The 27,250-nt window shown below is 47.5% G+C and overlaps 3 protein-coding genes across 11 annotated transcripts in view; all 3 read left to right on the forward strand.

The window, feature by feature from the left end:
* Window positions 1-12,406, forward strand: part of MYO9B (myosin IXB) — a 44,081-nt gene extending 31,675 nt beyond the window's left edge. For 4 of the 9 annotated variants that reach the window (XM_038163864.1, XM_038163867.1, XM_038163866.1 and 1 more), the window contains 19 exons: window positions 370-1,344; window positions 1,858-1,924; window positions 2,281-2,411; window positions 3,053-3,210; window positions 3,319-3,497; window positions 3,969-4,067; window positions 4,557-4,733; window positions 5,215-5,256; window positions 5,777-5,888; window positions 6,040-6,110; window positions 6,550-6,742; window positions 7,058-7,186; window positions 7,766-7,871; window positions 8,543-8,674; window positions 9,775-9,898; window positions 10,310-10,357; window positions 10,829-10,968; window positions 11,225-11,352; window positions 11,501-12,406. In XM_038163864.1, the coding sequence (XP_038019792.1) occupies window positions 370-1,344; window positions 1,858-1,924; window positions 2,281-2,411; window positions 3,053-3,210; window positions 3,319-3,497; window positions 3,969-4,067; window positions 4,557-4,733; window positions 5,215-5,256; window positions 5,777-5,888; window positions 6,040-6,110; window positions 6,550-6,742; window positions 7,058-7,186; window positions 7,766-7,871; window positions 8,543-8,674; window positions 9,775-9,898; window positions 10,310-10,357; window positions 10,829-10,968; window positions 11,225-11,352; window positions 11,501-11,937 (3,448 nt within the window). In that variant the 3' untranslated portion in view covers window positions 11,938-12,406. Of the gene's footprint in view, window positions 1-369; window positions 1,345-1,857; window positions 1,925-2,280; window positions 2,412-3,052; window positions 3,211-3,318; window positions 3,498-3,968; window positions 4,068-4,556; window positions 4,734-5,214; window positions 5,257-5,776; window positions 5,889-6,039; window positions 6,111-6,549; window positions 6,743-7,057; window positions 7,187-7,765; window positions 7,872-8,542; window positions 8,675-9,267; window positions 9,441-9,774; window positions 9,899-10,309; window positions 10,358-10,828; window positions 10,969-11,224; window positions 11,368-11,500 lie in introns of those variants that run through there. The other 5 variants (XM_038163869.1, XM_038163873.1, XM_038163871.1 and 2 more) reach the window with 4 other exon arrangements.
* A 462-nt stretch (window positions 12,407-12,868) lies between these two features.
* Window positions 12,869-18,003, forward strand: USE1 (unconventional SNARE in the ER 1). The gene is made up of 8 exons (XM_038164092.1): window positions 12,869-13,011; window positions 13,170-13,219; window positions 13,763-13,841; window positions 14,338-14,490; window positions 14,695-14,713; window positions 15,418-15,448; window positions 15,680-15,842; window positions 16,043-18,003. Exons 1-8 carry the CDS (start codon window positions 12,874-12,876, stop codon window positions 16,223-16,225), a joined length of 816 nt encoding a protein of 271 aa, XP_038020020.1. The 5' UTR covers window positions 12,869-12,873; the 3' UTR covers window positions 16,226-18,003.
* Window positions 18,004-24,371: 6,368 nt separating this feature from the next.
* The window catches only part of INSR (insulin receptor), a 57,472-nt gene continuing 54,593 nt past the window's right edge, over window positions 24,372-27,250 (forward strand). Inside the window, exon 1 of the mRNA XM_038163691.1 lies at window positions 24,372-24,742. Coding sequence (XP_038019619.1) covers window positions 24,658-24,742 — 85 coding nt within the window. The 5' untranslated portion in view covers window positions 24,372-24,657. The remainder of the gene's footprint in view (window positions 24,743-27,250) is intronic.

Here is a 27,250-nt window from a genome sequence, read left to right on the forward strand (position 1 = left end):
GATCTTCAAGGTCCCTCCCAAGCCAAACCATTCTGGGATTGTATGAACTTTAAGGGAGTTACTGCCATGTGATATTTCAGTCAGGATCAAGTGGTCAGTGGAGTATGGACACTGGATAAGTGCTCAGGACTTGAGCTTTATTCAGCTCAGCTGCCCTGGTGCTGCCAGTCCTGACAAGCAGACAGCTCCCTGCAGTCCCACTGGGACTGCATGTGTGTGTAGTTTGGGTACACTGGATGTAGTTTTTGGTACACTGGATGTGTAGTTTGGGTCTGTATTGGTATTTGGGCTGCATTTAAGCAGTTGGTGGGTTTTTTTTGACCCCTGGGCACTAAGGATTTGTGTTTTCATATTAAAAATTCTTAACAGATACCAGAAAATGGTTCTAGAAAGGCAGAAAGCTAAAGAAGAGCAGAGAGAAGTGCAGGAAGATGAAGACAAAGAGCAAGATACGAGCAAGACACACGACATAGATGAAGATACAAGCAAGGATGAGCAGAGTGAGCCAGCAAGAGATGAGCTACCTGTGAAACACGAGTCAGAGACAGATCAAGCTGTTGAGGATGAAGATCAAGCTCAGAATGAACAAGCTGAAAGCCTGAGCTCATCTGAGAAAGCCACGTTACCCCAGAAGCAAACGGTGGAGGGCTCGGAGAGAGTGACCAACAGCCGGGAGAAGCGGGAGTCCCGTCGGCAGAGGGGGCTGGAACACAATGACTTGCAGAACAAGCATGTGCTCCTGTCCTTTGAAGGACCATCTGCATTGTGCCACGAGGAACAAACTGTTTCTGAAGAGGCCCTGGAAGCTGCTCCAGAGCCAGAGAAATCCACAGCACAAGAAGATAATGTCCTTCAGGGAAGCAGTGAGGAAGAGAAAAGTCCAAGTGAAGAAAAAACTCTTTCAGACATTCCACCCTCAAGTGAGATAAAAGAAAGTGGCTCTGCTCCTGAGCAACCACCTGGATCAGATGCAGAGGACACGGCAGCTGATAGAACGAAAACACAGCGGAATCAAAATAACCAAATAAAAGGCAGTCAAAGCTTCACCTGCCCTGAAAGGCCAACAGATCTTGCACTGAATGTTCATAACACACTGTCTGCTACTGGCAGCTTTCAGGGCCCTGCTGACTGCTGGGCAGATAGAAACAGGCGGCAGAGGGCAACCAAAGACCTGGACAGCCCCACTTCTGCAATCCAGAGATACGTGGATGACCCAGAGAAGCTGAAGTATAAGAGAGAGAAGTGGAAAGGAAAGAGGCAGTCTGATGCTGGCCAGAATGATGTGCTGAGTCAGTCTCTGGATGGAAGGATACGTGTGGATAAGTCTCCTCAGGATCAGCTAGAGTAAGGGCAGTTTCTTTTTTTTACTTCACAGAAAACAGATATCTGTAATGTTTAAAAATCAATGGAGAACTCCTGAGAGTCTGTACCTTTGGGCCATGTTATGGGAGCACGTGGAGTTGGGAACAACTCCTGCTTTTCCTTGGCTCCCAGTCCTGCAGTGAATCTGTATGGGCAGAATGTTTTCAGAAGTTCACAAAAGCTGCAAAGCCTGCCTGGCTGTATTAAAAGGAGGAGTCAGGGCATTAGTTGAAATAGTGTCTGGAGTTTATTTTCATGTGTCTTTTACCCATTGAAAACAAAGTTTTAGTGACCTGCAGCTTGCAAGCATCATCCCTCTGATATGGTAGGAAATCTGACATTCCCATGCTTTTTTACTTCTCCAGTACATTTTGCACTTAAAAGTAAATTGCAAGGGCTGACTCAGATGTAGTGTTGATATGTGGGTTATTTAAAAGATGTGAAGAGGCCACAGACTTCATTAAAATATATATTCTGAAACTTATCTTACTACAGGAAGAAGGGGAGTTCAGCTTCATTAAGTGACCTCTCGACATTGGCCCAGACTGTTGCCATGAACCAGGTATTGATGCTATTGTGCATATTCATACTTAATTATAATTGTTAGTAAATATTAAAGATTGGTGAGTAATTGTCTGTAGTGTGTCTGTGTTCCTTCAGGTTGATTTTCTTTTTGCTTGATACCCACGTAAAAACAATCATCAGGAAATATTATACAGTAATTTGAAAACCTATTTTCTAATAAATGGATCCTTGATCAAAGCATTACATATACTTGGCTCTTGTATTAGGAAGCTGTTATCTATTGGGTAAAGTGTTTTGTACTGAGGAAGCAAACTTAACCATTTTAGCTTTTAAACCATTTGAAGAATCTATGTCACTCAAAATGCAGTTTTTGACCCCTCCTCTCTCCTGTAGCAGTCACCAGATCCAATTGAAGAAGAAAAAGGCAACAAGAAATACCCTGTGCAGAAGAGGCCCAGTGACCACTTCCCTACCTCGGACACGGCTGTTGCTGCTCAGCCAGCGAGTCAGCAAGGGGATGCCAAGTATGGCTTTTGTGTGTGACTGGCTGTCTTTCAGAAAATGGAAAAAAAAAGAGATTTCCCATTGGTACTTGAGTTGGGCACCTTGAGACTGTGATTGTGCAGAGGCACAAGCTGGCATCAGCTACACGACTGGCTGTGTTGCTGCTTCATGTTGCTCTGAGCATGATATCTGAGCCTGCTGAGGAACAGATTCTCTGCTTGCATAACTCTTTCTGTGAACTGGTTCTTTTTAAAATAAGAACCAACTTACAGCTGGGATTAAAGGTTCATGTAGTGTAATACAACACCAAGAGAAAAGCTGAAGAGCCCAGCAAGCATGTAATGCTGCTTCCCTGGCCTGCTGCAGCCTCTGGCATTCTGCAGCCCAGAGACTTCCTGAGCCAGAAGTGATGTTTTGGATATGTGAGGTGTTGTCTGTGTGTGCTGAAGGTAGAGCTCTGATCTTGTAAATACCAGAAAGTCCAGGAATGTGTTCACATTGTCTTTCCTTTTTTTGTGCTGCTCAGTTTTTCTGCAGGTTGGGCCTTAAATGTTCCCCATAGTTGTGAATCCTGTTGTGGGTTATTGTTAAGAGCCTGTTCTTGTGGCAGAGCCAGCTTCCCTTACTAATGGGACCGACTTGTATCTGCTTTTGTATTCAGGTCTGCTTTCAAAAGCCCTTTGCGTAGACTTTTGGGGAAAAAGCCAGACAAGAAAATTGCAAAGGAGAGTTCTGATGTGATTGAGGAAGGAGACGGCCTCTCCCTGGTGTCTTGTGTCCTCTTTACAGACACAGGAGGAACCCAGAAAGTTTCAGAAGGTGAGTTTGGTGGTTTAACCCTCAGCACAGTGCGTCTTTTCTGAGAGGGAACAAATGCTGCAGAATTCCCTCGCCCTGCTTGAACGTACAGATCCCTTTCTTTGGCAGGTTCTTCGGGGCAGCCAGGCCGCCCCCAGGCCGGGAAGGAGAGCAGCAAAGCCAAGAAGAACAGAACCATCAAGATCAGCAAGATCTCGAGCGTGTCCCAGAACTGGCGCGCGTCCATGGTCCGGGAGATTGCAAACGCCAATGAGCTGAAACACCTGGATGAGTTCCTCCTAAACAAGGTGAAAGGCTCCCAGCCATGAGGAAATTCAAGCCTTTGTTCACTGTTTGTGTAGAATTTTAAAGTCTGCTGGTCTAGGTGCAAGTTTGTGTTATAATCTAAAGCAAAAGGGAATTAATTGGATGGTTTGACTGAGTTAGGTCCCATTAGGGCCCTTTCTGTTCTTTTCCTCAAGTCACTGAATGCATAATATTGCATTAAATACAGTACAGGGCATTCATGTTAGTTCTTTGTTTACAAATGAGTGGGCAGCAAAACTCGTATTAAAAAAAAAAGCGAGAGTTGTTAATAGAGAGTTCTGTAAAGCCCAGCTATCCAACACTACTGTTTTGTATCATCAGCACAGTGCATTAAAAAATGTTGTTTTAAATAATTGGAATGGTCACAAATGACTAAGCCCAGCCACTGAAGCTTAACTCTGTTCAGATGTTCTTTTTTAACAAAATCTGATGCAGATGTATTTTTTTCCTAGATCAATGACTTACGCTCCCAGAAGTCTGGTGTTGAATGTTTGTTTTTTGAAGCCACAGAGAAGTTCAGAGGAAACATCAAGACCATGTACTCTGCTCCTGTAAGTAGTAAGTCTCAATAAAGGAAAGTTGGCAGGCAATAAATGAGTTGAGTGTGCAGGTTAAAGGCTTGGCCTGCAGCTCTTCAACAAAGCAGTTCAGCAATTCTCAGCATGGAATTCAGAGCTGAATGTTAGACTCATTTTACAGTTCTGCTGTAATCTCAAGCAGCCTGCTTTGTTTTCCTTTGCTCATTCACTCAGCCATAAATTTATTTTTAGAAATGGATGGATTTTGCTCTCTTCAGCCTCCTAAAGCTGAAGAGAGGAGCCAACAGCTTTTCCAATATTCTTCTGACACTGCCTTGTGTCAGCCAAGTGCTGTTGGACAGTGCAGGAGGGGAGTGTGTTAACTTGTTTCTGTCATGGGCTGTTATCTTTGACTTTGATCATGGCTGTGCTTTTTCACCTCTGAACTTAAGTACATGAAAATATGAAACTGTCTCAACAGTATCAAAAAGGAATGTCTGACAAGTATTTTTCCTTCTTTAGAACGGACAAATCCATGTTGGCTATAAAGATCTGGTGGAAAATTACCAGCTCCTAGTTACAAACCTGGCCAAAAAAAGGGAAGAGAAAGAAGTCAAGCTGGTTTTGAATCTCTTTCTATCCCTTCTGGATGAATTCATCAGAGGCTATACAAAGAAAGAGGAATCTGAGCAGCCCAAGGTATGAAAGTTACTCTGTTGCTGGTTTATGGCATGGTGAAACACTGTTGCTCTCTTAACATAGGAGACCTGTGTTACCTCAAAAACCTTTTCCATGACATTCTTTATTATTTGGGAAACACTTGCCATACACACATCATGTGTGTAACAAATTCTGATTGCTGATACACATTTATGGAATTGTTATTTTTTTAACTTCATATTTTTGGAATCTGAAAGTGTGCATTTTCTTTGGTGAAAACATAGGAGTTCTCTGGAGGTTTGAGAGATGGAGTTGCTTTGTCATCAGGCAGTGAGCTCAGTTGGTTTTTAGGAAGTTGATAGTGTGAGCTCAGACAACCCTCAAACCAAGCTGAAGCTGCAGGATAGTGTCTCGAATGTCTGGAGGTGAAGTAAAGTCTGGGAAACTCAATAAGGGGGAAAAAAAAGGAATGGGATGTCTGAATTTCAAACACTAAGGCCAGTTTTGTTTCCCGTTGCAGCAAACCAAAGCCCAGAAGAAGAAACGGAAACAAGATCGTGCAGTAAGTGCTTTCTTTCTGCAATAATCCAAGTCCTCAGGTGCACTCACAGAACACAAACACCCTTTGAAGAGCTTGATTTTGTACTGATGTTCTGGTTTGTTTTGCATGCTCATTCACTTACCTCTTTTATGAAGATGTGACAATATGAAACCAGTTTTCACAAAGCAGAGATCTTTCTCATGCAGTGATAGGTGATACTCAAGCATTTTCTTGCTTGTCTGTAGCTTCTTTTAAAGGCTTTTTCAAGCATGGGCTGTTTAAAAGAAAGCAACTACTAAATATTAATAACAAAACTACAGCTCTTTACTGATAAACTTCAAGGCAGCAAGTCAATTATGAAATGTTCCAGCAAACCTAAGTTCCTTAAAATGGGATGAAATGTGGTTTCAGGGTGAAAGATTTTAGCTATAATTGTAAAATAAATGGTGGAAGCGTGACATAGGGTAGATGGTTTTATTAAAAAAATAATAATTTTTAAAAGGTAAGAAGAGTTCACTGGTTCCTTGCTGTCTCTCACCAGATTGAAGAGCACAATGGCCACGTGTTCACAAACTACCAAGTGAGCATCCGGCAGTCGTGTGAGCACTGCTCCTCCTACATCTGGCCCATGGAGAAGGCCTGTCTGTGCAGTGGTGAGTAGCACACCTCAGGTGTGCAGACTGCCTGTAGCTCTGGCTGCTGCACGTGGGCCTGGGTGAACAGGCCATATAGAAAGTGGGTAATTCAGGGTGCAAAGAGTTTCAGTGTGATTTAGATGCTTGTAACAATTGCTCCTTTCTCTAGTTTGCAAGCTGACTTGTCACAAGAAGTGCATGTCCAAAATCCAGAGCAGCTGTACCTCTTGTGGGAAAAAGGTAAGGCCTGTGGATCTGGGATGGGGTTCTGTGGTACCAGAAGTGGTGCATGCAAAATGCTGCTTTTATTTCTCAGTAAATGAACAGTGAATGTCCAGGCACTGAATTAAAATTGCTTAAACAGTTCCTTCCTCAGTCAGAGAGGGACCCTGCATTTGCAGAAACAGGGCATTCTCCTAGGAGGTGATGCTTGAGCTAATTTAGGAACCCTTCTCACAGAGTGTGTGTGCAGTGTTGGCCAAACTGATGAAGAAATCCTGCAGTGTGAACCATAAAGGCTCTATTGCTGCAGCTCAGCAAATCTGCCTTGTGATCCAAGGCAGGATCAAACACTCAGCTGTAGTTTCTGGAAGCATGAGGCAGTTGTAGCAGGAAGCCACGGCACTGCCTGGCTGGGGAAGGGGAATGGGCAGTGGGGTCACAGCTGTGTCACCCCCAGGGCGAGCAGGACGCGGAGCCGCGGCACTTCGGGGTGTGCGTGAGCGCCCTGACCAGCGAGAGGAACTCGGTGCCCGTGGTCATGGAGAAGCTGCTGGAGTACGTGGAGATGCACGGGCTCTACACAGAAGGCATCTACAGGAAATCAGGATCAGCAAATCGGATGAAGGAGCTGAAGCAGTTGCTGCAAGAAGGTCCAGCAGTGTTGTCTACCCTTTGCATGATATCAGTTTTCCCTGCAATTCCCTTCTATCTGAAAGTATCTGTCACTTCCTAGTGTTTAAAAACACCTTTTTGCTGACTGTGTAGGCTGTATTATTTTTGTTGGCTGCCAAAAGCTGTTTAGTACCTTTAAATTATTATCTTCTGCCTATTTTTAACTTCTGAATTGCTATTTGGATTCTGTGAACAGGACATTAGAAACAGGAATGTTTCTAATCTTATTTCTATGGGGTCTCATTGTGTGCATCAAAGGAATGAATGACTCTAAATAAAACATTTCTTTTCAGACCCAAACTCAGTGAAACTGGAGAATTACCCTATTCACACCATCACAGGGATCCTTAAGCAGTGGCTGAGGGAATTGCCAGACCCACTGATGACCTCAGCACAGTACAATGATTTTCTCAGAGCTGTAGGTAGGTTTAAAAACCATTTTTCAAACATTTGTGCTTTAACTCATTGTGTTCTTGGAAAAGAAATTCTTAAGATGCTTCATGCTGACTAAACAGCCCCTTCCAGTGCACTTACAATAATGATTTTAGACATTTTACATAAAACACTTCTCAGGGAATTTCTCCTCTAGCTTACTTGATTTTGCTTCAGGATTCTTTTTTTTTATTTCTAATGTGTCACAGCTGCTCTTTCTAAAAACTGAAGCATGTCAATAAGTTTCCTTTCAGGCAGGGCTTTTTTTTCCAGTTATTCTGAACCAGATCTGGATATAGAGATACTTTAAATACCTAGATTCTTTTAACTTCAGTGGGATTAAGGCACCCTGGATAGTGTTGGAGCTCTTAGTGTGTCACTTGATGATTGCTAACAGCAGCAGCACCTGAAAATGCAGGATAATTGCAGTGCCATGAGGGGTACTTAAATGTTCAGTTATAATAGTTGCTAAATGAAACGACAGTAAGACTTATCAGAATTTAGGAATTTTAAGCTTTCCACTAGCCTTGCACAGCAATTAATATCTTTTGTTTTCTCCCTTTGTGCAGAACTGCCAGAGAAACAGGAGCAACTCTGTGCCATTTACAGTGTCCTGGAGCAGCTCCCACAAGCAAATCATAATACTTTGGAACGACTCATCTTCCATCTTGTCAAGTAATGAGCTTAATTTCTTCATTTGTAGAGAAACTGTGTTTCTGAATGCTGCTTGGAAGCCTTCTAAAGTGTTAGACACCTTCAGTGTCAGTGTGGGTATTGTGCTGCTGATTTAGAAATTAAAGAATTGAAGCTGGTAGTTGTGCCCATGAACAGGTGTGTGGTTACTTCTACACCTGGTGTATTTGGATCAACCAGGTAAGAACAACTTTAAAGGCATGGTAGAGCTCGAAGCCTTGGTGAATCATCCGAGCACCAGGATTTAGCCAGAGGGGCTTGTAGTGAACTGAGGATGAACATAGGCAAGTCCCAGGAGCAGGGATAAATGGTGCTGGTAAAGGGGCTACTCTTACCCAAGGAACCTGGGGACTTTCCAGGCAGCCCTCTGAACATGGGCAAAAGGGATTTTTGAAGAGAAGATGTTGAATCACCAGACATGCTTTTAAGAAGCTACCAGACTAGCTTAGCCTGAGTGACTTCCTGATCCTTTGATACATGAAATGTTGTCTACTTCATAGGTATGAAATAGTTGTAAAGCTTCTTTGGACTGCTGTACATATGAGCGTCCAAGAGGCCTCCTTACATGTCATTTGGGAACTCTGGCAAGGTGTGAGCAGGGTGTTTGTATTCTAGCAAGGTTAAAATCTCTTTTCCTGGATGTTGACTTTCAGAGTGGCTTTGATAGAAGATGTGAACCGCATGTCCCCCAACGCCTTGGCCATCGTGTTTGCTCCGTGCCTCTTGCGCTGTCCTGATACCTCTGACCCCCTGACCAGCATGAAGGATGTCTCAAAAACAACCATGTAAGTTTTGGCAGTCTGCTGAGAAGCAGTGTTTTGGAATGGGATGGAAGGTCAGCACCACTACCTGTATTTTTTACAACTTTATTCATATCAAGCTGAGAAGCTGAGGTTCAAGAGTTGTTGAATTCTAGCTCTGCCAGTGCTGCCAATTCATACACCCTCAGACCTTCCACCTGTCTCCATTTCACTAAGCATAAAGTGGGATGATCTATAAGTCTTAACTATCAGGTTTGTGTTTTACATCAAGGTAATCTATTTTTTGGGGGGCTTGTAGCCTAATTATCTATTTTGCTGAGATACAAGGCATAATAAACAATATTATATAGAATTAAGCTGCCTCTTTCATACTTAGAACCCCCAGTGATCTCTTCTGGTTTAACTATCAGGTTTGTGTTTTACATCAAGGTAATCTATTTTTTGGGGGGCTTGTAGCCTAATTATCTATTTTGCTGAGATACAAGGCATAATAAACAATATTATATAGAATTAAGCTGCCTCTTTCATACTTAGAACCCCCAGTGATCTCTTCTGCATTGTTCTTTGAATTGAAGAAGGTTCTGTCCTTGACCCTCTCTGTTCTCCTCACCCTCCAGTAACTCTGGCTGTGAGAGCCCCTCACCATCCCCACTGCGTGGCTGGCCTTGCTTCTGCCTCCAATGAAAACAGTTTGAAAAATGACAGCTTTTTGTAACTTCTAACTGACCCCTGGGGCCACAGAGGTGGACAAGGGCAGTTGCAGGCTCGTTGTGTCTCTGCCAGCCTGTGCCAGCACAGGGACAACAGGTAGAAGCAGCAGGAGCTGTTGGCAGCTGTGACAATGTCTGTGTGCTCATCACTGTGTACAGCCAGCATGGGAGGCTCTGGTGGTCCCAGGAGGAACACCTGTCACCATTACCTGTCCTGTTGTGCCTGCTATGTTGGACTCTTCACCCTGTTACCATGCAGTGCTGCTGTGAGGGATGGGCTGGGACACTGTGGTCACACTCCAGCCACGTGTGTGACAAACACCTCCAGGCCAGGAGCAGCATCCCATCCCAGCATGGCTGTTTCAGAACCTTCATGGTATGGGGCAGCTCAGTAAGAACTTTCCTTTCTCACAGGTGTGTAGAGATGCTCATAAAGGAGCAGATAAGGAAGTACAAGATAAAAATGGAAGAAATCAATCAGCTGGAAGCAGCAGAGAGCTTTGCCTTCCGACGGCTCTCGTTGCTTCGGCAGAACACGGTAAGTGTTGAAATAAAACACCAACTTCTTGGGGAGGGAGTGCTGCTTCTCCTGTCCATCCATTCAGTCAGTCAAAAATCAGCTGGAAAAAAACAACTGCCCAAAGCTGTAGGTAGAAGCTAAATAAACAGCTGCACTGAAGCTCTGATAAATGAAGGGTGCAGGGGTGGGAATCTGCTTTTGTACTGGTCAGAATCTATTCCTATGAATTTCTGTCTGTGGAACTAAGATTGAGTGTCTGATATGGCAAAAGAGTTCCTTCACTCCAGAGATGGCTGGTGTGCAAAAATATGCTGCATTCTAGGAGGGAAAATACACTTACTCTTTGTTTTTGTTGTACTGATTAATACAAACCAAACTGTCTCTGATCAGAGGCTGCATATAGTGAATTTGGTCTCCATTTTTCTCTAGCTCTGGCCTATAAAACTTGGGTTCTCTTCCCCTTACGAGGGGAAGCTGGTATGTACAACTGCCTGGCTCCAGTGCATGGGTTTTTCTTACGGTACTCTTGCATGACTAAAATACTTACATGGGTTGTAACTCAGTTTTAAACACTCTTGTGAACAATCAGGACTGCATGTACTGGTGCAACTTCCTCCTCAGACTGCATGCAGGGCTGCTGGGCTGTTCTGTCATCACCTGATATTTTATAAACACTGTCTGTAACTTACATTGGATGTAATAATATTATTCATTAAGTGAATACTAAAACTAAGCTGAGCCTCACAGATCAAAAAAAGGTAACAAAATCCTGGATATCAGGTGCCTAGGAAATTTTCTTACTTTTTGAAACATTTGTGGATAACTAACAGCTCTTCATCAATTCCTTCAGGCTCTCCTTTGACCCACTCATTTGTCTTCCACTCTGAAACCTGCAGATGGGTGTAGCTGCCTGTGACCTACAAGTGTTAATGTGAATCTGTCTTGCAGAGTAAAAGCTCTCAGGTCAAAGGAAATGACAGTGGCACCTCAGAGCTGGACTCGGTGCACGAAGAGGAGGACGTTTCTGAAGCCAACAGCCGGGAGAAGGAGATTCTCATCGATCGCATACAGTCAATAAAAGAAGAAAAGTAAGTCCCTCTTTACCTGGTCAGGCCATGCCCTTTGCACTTGGAGGCAACACAGGTAGTAAAGCAGGATACCTTTTGTCCAAAAGAATCTAACTCTGTTCTGTAAGGCCTTGACAGGGGAGAAAAGGAAAATACAAAGCACCAGCTGAGAGAAAACACCATGAGCATTAATAGTTAATGACTACATGCTTTACCTCTGAACATGAGCTGCAGGAAGTGCTTGTGTCAGAGGTGCTGCAGCCTGTGTTTGATGCAGGGAGGACATCACTTACCGCTTACCTGAGCTCGACCAGCGAGGCTCTGATGAGGAAAACGTGGACTCGGAGACCTCTGCAAGCACAGAGAGCCTGCTGGAGGACAAACCAGGCCGGGTGGATACCGAAGGTCAGTATTAAGGTAGTAAGTGCTTTTTTTTATTCTACATCTTTCACTGCATACAGCCAAGTGACCAAACATTATCTGGTCACAGTGGCTCGTATTAAGTTACATTTTAGGTCTGCTATCAGTCTCTAAGTATCTTCTTTCTTTAAAGCAATTATTGGATTACACTGCAGTGCTCAGAGCTCCAGCGTGCCTGCCAAAGCCATTTGCAAAGTGCCTTCTCTCCCGCAAACCTCTTCAAATCCTTACTCTGCATCCCTGGCTTCAAGGCGCAGATACTCCTTAACACTGTCCAAGATTAAAGTGCCCCGTCGAACTCCAGTGATGCCAACAGCAAACATAAAACTTCCTCCCGGGATGTTCAAATGTACAGAATACCAGGACGAGGCTTTCGCTAAGGAAGAGTGTCAGAGGGTGCAGCGGAGGGAGCAGCCAGCGAGGCGGACTGACAGCATCCACTCGGTGTACATTGCACAAGGGTCTGCACTGGCCCACGCTCAGGAACTCGGGGACGAATACGAACCCACAGCAAAACTCAAACGCAGGTTCTCGGACCCTTACTCTCACATTCCCTGTGTGGAGAAGTGAAATTCTTCAGCTCTCTGGACTCTTCTTGAAGTTGACCACAGCTTTGGCTTTAACCCTTTGAAGGCTGTGAACTTGTTCATGGTCTTTTAAGTGGCTGCGGGGAAGGCAGCCCATAAATGTACAGTACTGTAAGGGTTAAGCAAGGTTGTTCAATGCAAATAATCTCCACTTTAAATTAAAACCTTGCAGAGAAAGTAAAGCCTCATGTTGAATAAAATATATGGATTGCGTGTACAGGAAAAAGCCCCCTCATTCCGCTGCTGTGCCTTTTCTATTCGCCTTACCATGGACTCATGGGACCAACAGCAAGTTTAGGTCAATGTGTGTTGCCTTAATATTTTGTATGATTTTATGACCATTTTCTCTACGGTTTACAGAACTGTCAATGTGGTAATAGCCTTGACTTGGAACAATATGTATAAAAACGTTTATTAAAACTTTGCACTTTTAATAAATACATGTGGTAGTTGATCAATGTCCGTCTAACAAGCAATTTATTCCGAAGGAAGCCTTTACTCGGGTTACTGTTTTTATGAAGTACTGATGAAGAACGGGGGAAAGGGAAGCACTAACGCGTCTGTGGTGTCACAGGGGAGGATTGTGGTGCTCCTGGAGCAAAGGGGAGCTGCCATGCTGGGTGTGCTGTGCGAGCCGCCTCACCTCTGTGCGGGGACACACCTGAGGGCGAGCTGCGATCCCACAGCAGCGCCTTGGAGCCGCCGCCATGCCCCGGCCCCCTCACGGCGCTGCATTATGTCGGAGTGAGGGAAGAGCTCAGCTCGGCCTCAGCGCTGCCCCGAGCCGCAGCTGCCTCTGCGCCCGTGTGCAAGCCTTGGGTTTGGGGTCATTTGGGGGAGGTTTTTGGGTTTTTTAAATAAACCGGGGCGGTCACGGTCCGCCCGGCGCTTCCCGCCCCTCCCCGCGCCCCGCCCCAAGATGGCGCCCGGCGCTGAGGCGAGTTCCGGTGCCGCCATGGCCGCGACGCGGCTGGAGCTGAACTTGGTGCGGCTCCTGAGCCGGTGCGAGGCGCTGGCGGCGGAGCGGCGGGACCCCGAGGAGTGGCGGCTGGAGAAGGTGAGGCCGCCGCGCCCCTCCCGCCCCTCTGCCCCGCAGCACCGCGTCCGGCCCCTCAGTAACCGAGACGGGAGCGCTGTGGTGTCAAACCCACAGCCTTTGCCAGACAGAGGATTTGTCCTTAATGCTGTCGCTTAAAATCTTGTTTTTGCCCTCAGTATGTGGCTGCTCTGGAGGACATGCTCCGGGAGCTGAAGAAGCAGTCCAGGTGAGCGCCCTGAGCCCCTGGGTGCCCCTGGTTGCGGGTTTGTGTTTCAGGGTGTGCCAGGGGAGGTTTAGGCTGGATACCAGGAAAAATTCCTTCAGTAAAAGTCGTAAAACACTGGAAAGGGCTGCCCAGAGAAGTGATGGAGTCACCATCCCTGGAAGTGTTCAAAAAGAGAGCAGATGTGGCACTTTGCAATATGGTTTAGTGGGAATGGGGGAATTCAGTCGAAGGTTGGGTGTGGTGATCTTGGAGGTCTTTTCCAACATTAATAACACTGTGATTCAATAATCTCTTACCTGTAAGTCAGCCATAGCCCACAAACACCACGGCAGTGTGTGCTTCCCTGTGGAAATACATATCCTTGAGCCCTCCCTGCCTTGGGAAAGGTGATTTACAGAGGGTTGCAAGTATATTCCCAACCTGAGGCTATTTCTGCATCTTTAAAAAAACGTGGGTTTTTTAAATTATTTCATTTGGAAAGCATAACACTAGAAAATGCTGATAACTTTTGGTTTTGATATTGTTATGTTTCCATTCCAATAGCAAGCCAGCCCCTGAACTGCTGAATGAATACTCTCGTAAAGTGGACTTCCTAAAGGGACTCCTAGAAGCCGAAAAATTGGTAAGATCTAGTAGTTCAGTTTAAACAGATTCCAGTATTCTGTGTTTATATTCACCTATTGCCTGGTTCCTATGCTTACTTTTACCTTCCATCTCAAAATAACAGTTGTTAAAATCTTATTAGGCACTCCTTGTGAGAGCCTGAATAAATCTATTGGATTCATATTTTGTTAAAAGGAGGTATTGTATGAAACTTCAAAAGCAAAGCGTATGTTGGGTTCATCTTTCTCACTCCTTTGCTGTGAGATGCAAGGGCAGGTGCTGTCCCTCAGGCCTGACACCTCTCTGGGATGCTCCCAGGTGCACCTGGAGAGCTGTGAAATGCTAGCAAGCTGGGTTTAGTCAGTGAGGTGCAGTCAGTGCTGCTGTTCAGGCTGACTTCCCTGTTGGGAAGCAGCTGTGGGATTGCACCCCCATCCATGTGGGTCACACCCCAGCCTGCCTCACACTGCAGAGCGTCGTATCCATGACTGCTCCCTGCTTTTTCCCACTCCCAGTCTTCTTCAACAGAAAAGGCTCTGGCAAACCAGTTCCTGGCCCCTGGGCGCACCCCGACGACAGCCAAGGAGAGGACCCCGGCCACCAAAACCGTCCACCTGCAGACCAAGGCGCGCTGCACGGGCCAGATGAGGAGCGAGCTGCTTGGCACGGTACATTCAGTGCTGCTGCTCTACAGATTGTCCTGCTTTGTTCAGCTGCCTCGGGTGGCTGTGTCTCACAGGTGTCCCAGGCTGGGTGGGGAGGCACCTCTTTATCTCTAAATCCTGGGCACAGGCACTCTGCCAGGCCTGCAGGGCTGTCCTTTATCACTGGCCCTTTGTAATCTGCTGTTTTGGTTCTCTTTCTCCTCCCAGGACCCCCTGGCTACTGATGGTAAGTTCAATCTGTTGGCTCCTCTAACTGTATATTACAGGGAAGGGAAGAGGGAGGTCAGGTGTTCAGGATTTCCCAAAGTGTACTTTTAATTTAGTGCCTCACTTCTTTTCAAGACAACAGATTTTAAAAACAAACTAAACCAAAAACCCTGACAGATGAAAGCAGAAATGTTGTTATCAATGGTGGCAGGGACTTGCAGGAAGCTCTTTTTGTAGCATTCATGCAGAAACAGACATTCTAATTACAGAATTAGCAGGGGCAATTTATTTTGTGCCTGTTCCCTTCTGCTCTGAGCAAACCATGTGATCCTGGGTGCTTTGAGTAGGTGTTGTTCAGTTCCTCTGGAATACACAGCCATGTTATTCACGTAGGGAACTGGGAGGAATTAATTTGAGGTTTCCATGGCTACCGTTAGAGCGGCTGGAGCTGGGCCAATCTAACGTGTCCTGAAAGAACACTGAGACACATGGGCTGAAACCCTGCCCTCAGGGATGTGATTCAGCTGGGGTTTTTCCCCTCTTTTGATGTTGGTTGTCCTCTTTTCCCTGCAGAAAGCAGGTAGGTATTTGACACCCATGTTCCTTGGGGTAGAGGCTAAGTAGGATTTGGATATCCAAAAATATCTTACAGGAGACTTGTTTTTTCAGCCTGTGATTGCATGGGAATTTATAACATGCTGAGCACTTTTTTTATTTTTCCAGATTCTGAGGAGTTGAACATAAGGAAGCGAAAGTAAGTCAAAATTACTCATTCCATTGCTCAGTGTTTTGGGAACTGTTTTCCCAATGACCTTTAAATCCCTGATATGCTTTAAATTGGGTCTACTTATAGAGACCAAAATACAATGGCTTCAGTTGACTCAATGGGCCTTGTTGTCTTGTAAATGTAAAACCTGGGGAAAACTTGTGAGATCGACCCACAAGGAAATGTAAATGCCTTTTTTTCCCCCTCGTGCTCTTGCAGAGGCCTCACATCAGATGAGAAGCAGTCGGCAGTGGAGCTGGATGCTGTGCTGCAGCATCACCAGGACATGCAGGAGAAGCTGGCTGAGGAAATGCTCAGCTTGGCTCGCAGCCTCAAAAACAACACTCTGGCTGCCCAGAACGTGATCAAACAGGACAACCAGGTAGTGCATGTTGAGCTGTGCCCCCTCAGGTTTGCAACCCACATGGTTCCAGTGGTGATGTGTGAAATCCTGTAGCTTGATTCCAGGTGGGATCAGAGTGGGGGCAACACCTGCCTGCAGCTGAACCTTTTCTCTGTTGGAGGAAGCTGCCAGACGTGCCAGCTGTGAGGCTGACCCTGTTTGCTCTCTTTGCTCCACAGACACTGTCACACTCCCTCAGGATGGCAGACCAGAACTTCGAGAAGCTCAAGGACGAATCCGACCGCCTGGAACAGCACGCCAAGAAATCTGTCAACTGGCTGCTGTGGATAATGCTAATTGTAGTTTGTTTTATATTCATCAGCATGATTCTCTTCATCAGGATTTTCCCCAAACTGAAATGATTCTGTTTCATTTTATTTAAAGCTGCCTGAAGTGCAGTGGGAAAGCTCAGCTGGTGTGAGAACTGTCACAGTCAGTGCCCTTAAAGAGGCTGTGCAAGGCCTACCTTGCATTTCCTCCCTGTGCAGGCAGTGGAGGGTTGCCTGAGGAAGGCTTTGCATACTTGCATACTTGTTTACTTGGTGACTCTTGTTGCCTCCTTCAGGGAGAGCTGAGGTTAGGATGAGAATTTACACTGAGCTGCTAACAAGTTCTTTAGTGGATAAATACAGTCATTTTTAATGTGTTTGTGACAAATGTTATGACTCCTAAAAGGCGTTTAGTCAATACAAATTTAAATAACAGTTGAAGTCTTCCACTCTTTCCCGTCTTCACAGCTTTTCTGTACTGACCTAGGAGCTTGCTGCCAACAGGATATTTAATTTCAGTTCTGTACATACACAGCTGCAGGTGTAGAAAGAGCATTCTGCTGTTCAGGTGCTGGCTTGGCTCAGATTCAGAGTATCAACAGGTAAAACTTTTCTCAGGCTCACCTTTTGCCCAGATGGATTTTTGGGACTTCAGACTTCACCATCTTCTCCAGGTTAGATTACTACAGGACTGGAGCTGCTTTCTGTGCAGTGTTTTCCTCCCTTTTGTGTGTGCAAAGGTTCTCACTTCTCATTGTGGTGTTGATGCCGTTGCATGAAGGAAACACCGTGACCCTGCCACCTTCGAACTGTACACACAGTGCCTCACCTGTGCAAACATGCTTGTGCTGGAAGATGAGGGCAAAGGAAGGTGGTGTCTTCAAGACAGAAATAATAATTAAAAAAAATATTCAGCCTTTCTTTTTGAGCAAATTATTTCTGTTAAGCGTTGTCGTAAGAATTCACTAAAAACAGAAAAAAAAGAAACTCGTATTTTTAAAACACTGCTGCTACTAGAAAAACTTGGAGACTGTAGTAAAGCAGGGTTTGTGTGACAGCCTGAGAGTCTCTGTAGGTGCTTGTGATAAGCTGAAAGCAAACCCTTCTGCATCCTGCTGGTCAGTGTTCAGGTGTGTCCCATGGAGGAGATGAGGGGCAGCAGGTGACCCTGCCTGTGCTTCAGTCTGGAACCAAACCATGGGGTGCTGATCCCAACAGCCCCAGGACAGGGAATGATGGTGGAAGAGCTGCTTGTCACAATTGGGTTCTTAGGAACATCCAGCTTTGCTTTGAGCACATCCCAGAGCACCAGGCTCTGTGTCAGAGCTGTGCTCTCTTCTGTACAGAAATGTGACATTTCCCATTTCCCATCTCTGGTAACGAAGGCTGTTAACATTTTTTACACAAAATATTTCTGTTCAATTACCATGATGTTTGCAATGTAGTATTCCACTCACTTATGGATTATCAAATGAATAATTATATTATGAGGTACAGCTTTTAATTCCAGCTACTCAGATACCTGTGACATACTCCTGTTTTATTTACCTTGAATTTAGAGAAATTTGTAGTTGTAGCAATCAATTTATGGACATTTCTACTTTTCCCAGTTGTTTTCCTTCATCTGTGTGTAATGTTTGACATTTCACTGTGCTTCATTAGTCAATGCTGTGTCACCAAATTATTTTTCAATTCTGATTGTTCACTGCTTTCCCTGCAGGCATTTCAGTGCCAAGCTCTTCTCTTAGAGGCTGAATGTGATGCTGGAATGGTTTTTGTGTGTGAGATTTTAGGACGCAACATTAATGTTTCATCGTCCATAACACTGTCCTCTTTATTACTTGAAATAAATTTTTTCCTAGATTACAAAAGATTTGGTGCATCACTGCAGACAAGTTTAAAATTGACTTTTGCTATCAGCAAAGTGAAGTTGCCTATAACTTTTTGGCACTCATAAATTAGGAAATTTTTGATTGGAACGACATGAAAGGGAGCTGCTAGTGATAGCTTGTCTCCAAGAAAACATCCACCCTTCCAAGTCACAGATACTGCTTTACACAGAAGCCTGCATGGAGTGAGTTCAGAAACCACTTAACTTTTGCCCATTGACATTTCATGGGTGTTTGTTATTGTGAATGAACGGCCAGGAGTGAACCCTGTATCACTTTCTGTTATCTCCAGCAGCCGTTGAGCACTGAGCTTCTGCTTCCCGGAGCTTCTCTCCCAGGTGGAAAAACGTTCCCTTCTTCTCCCAACCCAACGGATCCACTGCCCTGCACACAAAGGCTGGGTTGTTGTCTTTGCTCTTCTCGAGTTCATTTAGCAATTGGAGTCATTCAACACCACTTTGAAGATGGGAGCTGGTGCTATTTAGAATAAACAATGACTCAGGGCTTTGTGACATTTCCCAGATGAATGACAGTTTTTATTTTTGACTGACCTGTGGGGGGTGGTGGATGCTCTGCTGCTCCAGCCCTCAGCTCCATTTTGTGGCACAGGGCTCTGTGCAGCTCTCCACAGAATAATATGGATAGAATATGTATAGAAATGGCCTTCTGTGAGAGTTGCTTAACTTTCCCAAAAGCTTGGGAAATCCAGATGGGGAGATGTTTATCAGGCACAGGGCTGGGCCTTGCTTGGCTTCTTGGCAGACTACCTGCTTTGAGAGAGCAAGGAAAATTAAACCAAAGCCCTTTTGGAGCTTGGGTCACGTCAGGCCAGTGGATGCAGCGATTCAGAGTCTGGCAGCAGCAGCGACTCTGGGTCAGTCTGAGCTTTTCTGGCAAACACCCTTGGTGGCAGAGGCTCCGTGTGTTACAATGCTCGGTGTTTAGCAGTGTCCTCATCACTGACGGGATGTGCTGGGAGGATCCTTCACTGGCTGTTGGTGCAGGAATGGCAGGAGCAGAACGCTGGGTGCAATGGCTCCTGTGGTTGGGCAGTCAGGTTTTGGGCATGTGCTTCCTTGGGTTTTCTTTGCACTTTGTGCATCAGACTTGAGAGGCTGGGAGCAGCTATTCTGCCAGAAGGGAATATCCTATGAAGAGTGGAAAGGAGGGAGTGGGCAGAGCAGGGTTCTGCTCCTGACTGTTCCCTGTGTGACACCCAGTGTCACCTCCCTTCTCATTGTCTGCTGTAAACCTGCCATGAAACTTCAGAATTGACTCTCGTGATTTATAGTTACGATTTAGTTTCTTTCACGAAAGAAATTCTTCCCTGTGAGGGTGGGGAGGCCCTGGCACAGGCTGCCCAGAGCAGCTGGGGCTGCCCCATTGCTGGAAGTACTCCAGGTCAGGCTGGACGGGGCTTGGAGCAACCTGGGATCGTGGAAGGTGTTCCTGCCATGGCAGGGGGTGGGATGGGATGGGCTTTTAAGATCCAACCTAAACCATTCCATGATTCTGTGAATCACAGAAACTGCAATGGCAGCGCTAGAGCAGCTCGGAGCAGATACTCAAATGTCACAGTCTGCAGCAGAAGTCCCAATGTAATTCCCAAGTCCCAGGGCCTGGCATGGTGCTGGCTGTGAGCTCCTGTCCTGACCTGCCCCACTGCTGGGAATCCGTGTGCACTTGCCGTGTGTCCCACTGAACGGGAGTGACATTAAACCCAACGGCACTAAATCAATACCACCTGTCACATGATGCCACCGTGACATTTCTGGCATCAGCGCTCCCTCTAATAGGAGCTGGAACTGGGAAGCAGCAGCAGTTAGTGAATAATGGATCAGATACGCCTGATTTGTAACATTTACAGAGGGAGGGCGTGTCTCCCAGCGACAGAACAAACCGGTTATCAAACGGGAACTGGGAGTTCTGACTCGTCCAAAACGCAAACCCTGAGCAGCGCGGAGCACAGAGCCAGGGTTTGGGAGCCCCTGGTGCTGCCCAGAGCACCAGTGCTCCCTCCCAGTTAGACTCTGGATCAACAAAAACAGGCATTAGTGTCAAGAAATAACCTAGGAAGGAGGTGCTGGGGGTGAGCTGTGGATCAGAACTGGTGTAGCTGGTGGCTGGGCTGGAACCCAGCGTGGCCGTGCAGGGGGCAGTGACACGGCTGTGGCCGCTGCCCTGCACGTGGTGGCTGATGGAGAGCAGGGAGTCTGGCAGCAGGTTGTGCAAAACACGCCTGGGGCTGCCTGAGGTGAGCCTGAGAAGCTGTAGGGAAGGATGGAGGATGGAGGGTGAGGAGGCTCGGGGGCTGAAGGCCACATCTGTCTGGCTGTCTCACATCGGGGCCCTGCTCGCCAGACCCAGGTTGGGAACGCTGACAGTACTTTGGTTTTTTCAAGTTGAAAACTTTGATGCTGAATTAGAACAAAAATATTCTTACAAAGAATTAAAAATAAGTTGAATATTGCATCTGCCTCTGTGACACACAGAAATCAAACTGCACAAAACCAGAAACTGGACAAAAAAAAAAAAAGCTAAAACAAGGCAGTGCTGCAGTTGGCCATGAAGAGCTGGAATTTGCTTCCATCATCTCCAGGGTCTTTGACCTGCATGTAGCAGAGAGATGCCCTCTGCCATTTTCACCCTGGCCAAAATTTGTATTTGCTCATGTAACAATAGAATTCTCCAGAAGGATCTGACAGTGTTTCCTGTTTCAACAGTAAAAAGCTGAGACTTCTGTCCTTAGCACACAAAGTGACCGGATCTCCATCCTCTGAGCCTTCTCACTGAGAGAAGTCACTTATCGGATTTGGTGTGGACGGAAGGAAGGGTAAGAAAGGAACTCTGTCAATCCATGACGTGAAATACTTTATATTAAGAGATTTGGCCAAGGGTTTTGTGTGACTCTAAACAGGATGAGATAATTTTCCAAGGTCGGCTCTCCTGTGCTCTCAGCATTAGGTTTAGTCACTGAGAAGTCAATCGCGTAAAACTTCGCAGCAACATCCTGCCAGTGATGCAGAGACTTGGCTGTTGTTGGCTTCAACAGCAGCTCTGCTGCATCTTCAAAGGGCAGGAGGCTGCATAGCGTGCAAATTGCCTGGTGAGAAATGTGTGAGCAGGAAAGAGTGCCTGGCAAATCAATAAAACAGAGCAACCCCAGCCATGGGGTAACTCTTCACCCAGGCAGTTGCAACTTGTTAAGAGAAGGCCAAAGTGAACTGGTGGAGCAGAAAGTGGGAATTCTGACCTCAGCTCATCCTCCAGGCTGCTGTGTGGCTTTGGCTCCTGAACTGGTTTTCAAGCAGTTTAGTTCTTAAAACAAAATTGGTACCAATGAACCTTCTTGGTGAGTCAGCTGCTCCAAAGCTCCTTTTGGGCACAAAGTTTGTGTTCCTTGACTATTCCCAGGCTGGTTAATTAATGAGGAACTTTAAATTGTACAGCTAAAGACACACAGCTAAAAGCCCACCCATGTGTTCCAATGTATAGAGAAAAAAATGTGTTGGTTCTCAAGGTGTGATGCTCTCAGCAGCTCCACGTGTTGGTGGCTGGGAGCTGAGCTGGGTTCTCTCTCCACAGGCACTTGTGACAGTTGGAGGTTGTCAACATTCAAGCTGCTTTACAAAGTCATTGTCCCTACCTGTTTGTGCAAACGTGGCTCCTGCTGCAGGGATGGGCTTCCAGGGGCTTCAGTTCTGAGCAGCATTGATCTGCAGGAGGGATCTGACAGGAACTTGGAACTCTTAGGTTGGTTTGATGTGGAGGCATCTGTAGGACAGAGCAGTAGACTTTGGACAAGGGATGGAGGGACAGGACACAGGGAATGGCTTCCCACTGCCAGAGGAAAGGGCTGGATGGGATCTTGGGCAGGAATTGTTCCCTGGCAGGGTGGGCAGGCCCTGGCACAGGGTGCCCAGAGCAGCTGGGGCTGCCCCTGGATCCCTGGCAGTGCCCAAGGCCAGGCTGGACAGGGCTTGGAGCAGCCTGGGACAGTGGAAGGTGTCCCTGCCCATGGCAGGGGTGGGATGGGATGGTCTCTCAGGCCCCTTCCAACCCAAACCATTCTGTCATTTAAGTAAGGAATGGATCAAACTAAAACAAAAAAGTCTTTGTAGGGTCAAGCAGATGAATACACTCTATTGCAAGTCTCATTTTCTCAGGAGGATTCAGATCTGAACCCCCATGGCCTGTGATTGTCACAGTTCATAGCACTTATCCCTGCTTATTTCCAAGTTATTTTAACTAACCCATAAAACATCTGTAGTGGAGAGAAAGAAATGTGACTGTTGCCAATAGTCAATATATCAAACTGGTGATTTTAGTAGCTTCTAGAATCAGGAATAAAATAAGAGCCTGCATTGCAGCTATTAGGAAAAAAAAAAAAAAAAGAGTAAGCAGGTGTTGGCTTAGTTTCTAAGCGCCCACATTGCTCCTGTTGGTTTATCTGATTGCAAACCAAGTGCACTGTAGCATGATGAATATGTAGCAGTGAATGTATGGGAAAGATGCTGGAAAGGTTGCACCCTGATGTTCTTAATCAGTAATTAGAAACTAAAAATAGTATTTTAAGGAAAGATAATAAATCTGTAGCCTTTAATCCTCATGTGCCAATGTGTAAGCTGATATCATTATTACATGAAAGGCAATGAGAACATAAGTGAGTAAGCAAGAGCAGGTTGCTGTTGCAGTCACAGTATAAATTCCACACAGCCCGAGCTGTCCAGGTGATGTTTGGCTCTGTCTGTTTTATGCAAAGTCTACAGTCATAAAGCAGGTTAATTTGCAAACAGAGAACACATACTTCTTTGTTTATTTCCATTCCTTAACTGCCCTTACTTCCTGAAGCAGTCCAGAATGAGTGGAGTTCCGAGTCTCTCTGCACTTGCCAGCTCGAGGCACCAGCATGGATTTGGGAAAAAAGGACTGAAATGGGGGAAATGCCTTCCCATGACTACGGCTCTGATGCACCAATGGGCTGAATCAACAGCTCCTGTGCTGTGCAGACTCACATCTGCTGTGCTGATGACAGACAAAGCATCCCCACTTAAGCAGAGCCTTTCATCTCAGCATTTAAATAGTCTGCAAATGCCAAGATGTAGTTATTGTAGCACAGGTACCATCCCAGCTAATCCTGCTTATGCTGGTCGAATCAGGCCGCCAGCCTTACCCTGTCCAACAGGGAAACCTCAAACAACGTCAGGGGCTGAATCACAGCAGCAGAGCCACGATTCCACTGACCAGCCCTCCCCTCATTCACACTCTGTCGTGTCCCTGGGACAACTGCAGTGATTCTTTACCTGGAAAAGCAATGCAAAGTATTTTAAATAGGGTAAACTCATAGTGCAATTCAGTGTCCAGACAAAGGGACTGAGGCACAGTGACCTGCCGGTCACCATTGGCCTGCCCAGGGGCTCCTAATGTCAGGCAGAAGTGAGAGATCTGTTGTAAGCTAAAGATGGTGGGATAAAAATTTTAAAGAATGTCTATTTGCCAAGCATTTTTGAATTAAAAAAGGCTTTTTTCCCCCAGCAATTTAAAACTTATTTGTCTGGCAGAAATGGCTGAAAGCAAGAGCCAGATAAAATTACTGGAAGTTGCCTGGAAACGTACTGTCATGGCTTAGTGCGAGTGCAGAGCAGAGATGATTAAAAAAGGCACCAAATGGTGAATCCTACTGGAAAAAGAACCAGAAATCTGCAATGGCTCTTTGGGTTCTGTGATACTGAAAGCAGTGGAAGTGGTAGACAGTATCCTCATCCCAAGCTCTGTCCAGCTCTGTGGCAATTCATTCTTCCCGAGAGGAGGGACACGGGCACAGCCAGGGCAGCAGCCCTGCTCTCAGCCTGGGCTGTCAGCTCTGGGGACAGTGAGACAGAATCCCAGAATGGTTTGGGTTGGAAGGGACCTTGGGGACCATCTCGTTCTGCCATGGCAGGGACACCTTCCACTGTCCCAGGCTGCTCCAAGCCTTGTCCAGCCTGGCCTTGGGCACTGCCAGGGATCCAGGGGCAGCCCCAGCTGCTCTGGGCACCCTGTGCCAGGGCCTGCCCATCCTCCCAGTAAAAATCTTTTCCCTAATCTCTAGCCTAACCCTACTCTCCTTCCATGTGAACCCACAGCGAGGTGAGGCTGCTCAGCTCCTGCGTTTCACTCGCCGAACGCTACCGAGGCCACAGCGGCTCCTCGGGCAGCGCCAGCAGGGCTCACAGGCGGCCTGGATGGGTGGGCGGGCGGACGGACAGAAGGACGGACGGACAGATGGCTGTTTGGACGGACGGATGGATGACGGGTGGACGATGAAGGGTGGCTGGATGCCGCCGCGGCCGCTGCTCCTCCCCCGGCCCGTCCCGTCCCGTGCCCGCGCTCCGCGCCGCCTCTTGCGGCCGCCCCGCTCGGCTCGCAGCTGACGGGGGCAGCCCCTTGTTTACTGGCCGGGGCGCCGCCGCCAGCCCGGCCTGCGCTGGAAGGGGCCGCCGGGCCGGGGCCGACATCGCGGGCAGGGAGGGGCCCGGCGCTATAAAGGGGCTCCGCGGGGGCTCCACCGGCGATGCTCGGCCGGGCCCGGCCCCCGCGCCCGCCCCGCGGGCTCTGATTCGCGCCGGGCGGCGGCGGCCGCGGCAGCGGCGCGGGATGGGACCGAGAGCGGCGGCGGCGGCGGCGGCGCTGGCCGTGGCCGTGGTGCTGGGAGCCTGGTGCGGCCGCGGCCGCGGCGAGAGTGAGTCGGGGCCCGGCCGGGAGGGTTGGGGGCGGCGGCGGCGGCGGCGGCGCGGGCCCGGCCCCGCCGTGCCCTTTGTACCTGCGCGGGGCCCGCGGGCAGCGCGGCCGCGGCCCGGAGCGCTCCCGGGTCACCTTCACCCCCGGCCCGGGGCCGGCGGGGAGGGCCCGGCGGCGGCCGAGATTGGAGCGGGCACAGCCGCGGGGACGGCAGCGGCCGCCCCGGCGCGTCCCGGCCCGCGGGGCCCCGCGCGGGCGGGCGGGCGCTGGGCCGGGGTCAGCGGGGGCCGCGCCCGGGGCAGGCGCGGGGAAGGGCACGGGCCCCTCTCCGGTGCCGCTCCCCGGCTCCTTCCACGGGCACTTGTGCCGTGCCTTCCCGCGTCCCTTCCCCGATTCCTCCCCGGGTCCACTACCCAGTCCCCTCCCCGGCCCCTGCCAGGGTCTCTTCCTCGGTCCTCTCCCCGGTCCCGTTCTGAGACCCCTCTCCGGCCCCTTCCCTGGCTCCCCTCTCCCGATCCACTCCCGTGTCCCTTCCCCGGTTCTTTCCCGTGTCTCTTTCCCAGGTCCTGTCCCGTGTCCCTTTCCCAGGTCTCTTCCCATGTCACTTTCCCGGTTCCTTTCCCGGGTCCCTTCCTGGCTACCCTCCTCTGTCTTTTCCCCGCTCCCTTCTCGGCTCCTTTCTCTGATCCCTTCCCCGGTGCCCTTCCCGGTCCCCTCCCCAGCCCGGTGCCCCCGCCGCTCCTCGGCTGCCTCAGAACCGGCTCCGGTTTCAGGAGGGTTTAGTGTGGCCAGACGCGGAGGTTTTGTCTTTAACCACTTTTAGGTAGTGTGCCAAATCCACAGGTATTAAGATGGGAGAGCTCCGGGGGGAGGCTCTGTGTGTACACAGGGGCTTGTAAAATACAAGACGGGAATAAAGATGTTGTGTTGGAGGTCACAAGCTTGTTAAACCCACGGCTGGCTCGAGGTTTAGCCTTACGAGCTGTTTTGATGGGCTACATTAAATAAACTTGCTCAGGAAATCCTTTTAATGAGAGGTTCTTTAATTTTGGGTGACTCTTACAAATTTTTTTGACAAAAGGAAAATACTTATTTAAAGACAGCTAACTGGATCTGTGGGTCATGTCTCCCATAGGCAATCTGCCTGTTGGCTTTCCCATCAGAAAAGGCAAGAGCAAGAGAATCAGCTCAAGTACACACAATACAGTGATGGACATTATTGGGATGTGTATGGGATTCAGGGAATAAAGCAGGATGTTCCTGTAAGACAGCCTCTTTTTCCAGCAATAGGGCAAGTCCCATATTTCAAAAATAACCCAGTTTCTTCCCTCACACCTTTGAAACCTCACAAGCGGCCGGTGACACTGTGTTACCTTGGGAGGGTCAGCCCCAGCTGCTGTGGGCAAACCTGCCCGCCTCCAACAGAGATGGAAAAGGCAGTTGACATATAGCACTAATAATAAATAAATACGTGTGCAACTGGAGTCCAGCAGTTCCTAATTTGAAAACACTATTATTACTGCCACGGCGCAGCCTGTGATTTGGTTATTTATTTAAATCATATTTGCTTTTTGGGGTTCAAGCGTGTTTATGTTCTAAACTCCCTAATCTTTGCTGTGTTACAGCGTGGTAGGAAAATGTATTCTTGAGTTCATGGATGGGGGAACAGGGGCACAAGACAGCAAAGCAGCGTGTGGGCTGGAACATTTCCGTGTCCATTTTACCATGCAAATACTTGATGAGGTATTCTACAGACAGTTTGGGCCATCAGGGTTCTGATGACTGAACCTGATTTGAAAGGTTTTCAGGTGCTGTGGTGTTTGATTCTATTTTCTGGGGGCTTGGCTCAGCTTTCTGGGAATGGTGAGGTTACAGAGCACCACGGTGGGGATGGAAAACAGAAACAAAAACCCAGGGGGGGAAATGCACCTACGAGAACTGAATGAGCAAACAAGTTGTTCCCTGAGCAACGGGTCTGATGGAGGCAGCCTTCTTGGAGATCTGTGCCCTGTGTTCCCACAGACAGGCTCTCCGGGAACAAAACTCCCTCCATCCATGGTTTTCCTTGTGCCCTGTGAATTCCTCTCCCCTTTGGTGCCTTTAGGCAGAGTTGGGGGCAAGCAGCAGGTAGATGGAGGTGGAAAATGGGGTGCATGGTAAAGTTTACGTTTACATCCAGATTATGAGTTTCTCCTCCTCACACCATCCCCTTTTCCTAAATATTTTAGGAATACTTCTTGTGAGGGCACAATATTCATGTGAGAGCACTCCTCCTCTCCTGCTGTGGCTAAAGGAAGTTGCTGAGTTCAGGAATTACTGAGAGGAGAAGAAGAAAGGGTTAAGGAAAGAAGGCCTGACTTGTGCATAAAATGAAGATCCATATATCTTGTTTTGGGAAGAAAGACAGTTTTGTGTATTTTTTTTTAATGACTGTGTAAACATAATGCAACTTCTTGAAATAAATCTCGCACATGACTCATGCCTGTCAGTTCATTAGCTCTGGTATTTG

Source organism: Motacilla alba, chromosome 28 (genome assembly GCF_015832195.1).
Source record: "Motacilla alba alba isolate MOTALB_02 chromosome 28, Motacilla_alba_V1.0_pri, whole genome shotgun sequence".
NCBI classification, from domain to species: domain Eukaryota; kingdom Metazoa; phylum Chordata; class Aves; order Passeriformes; family Motacillidae; genus Motacilla; species Motacilla alba.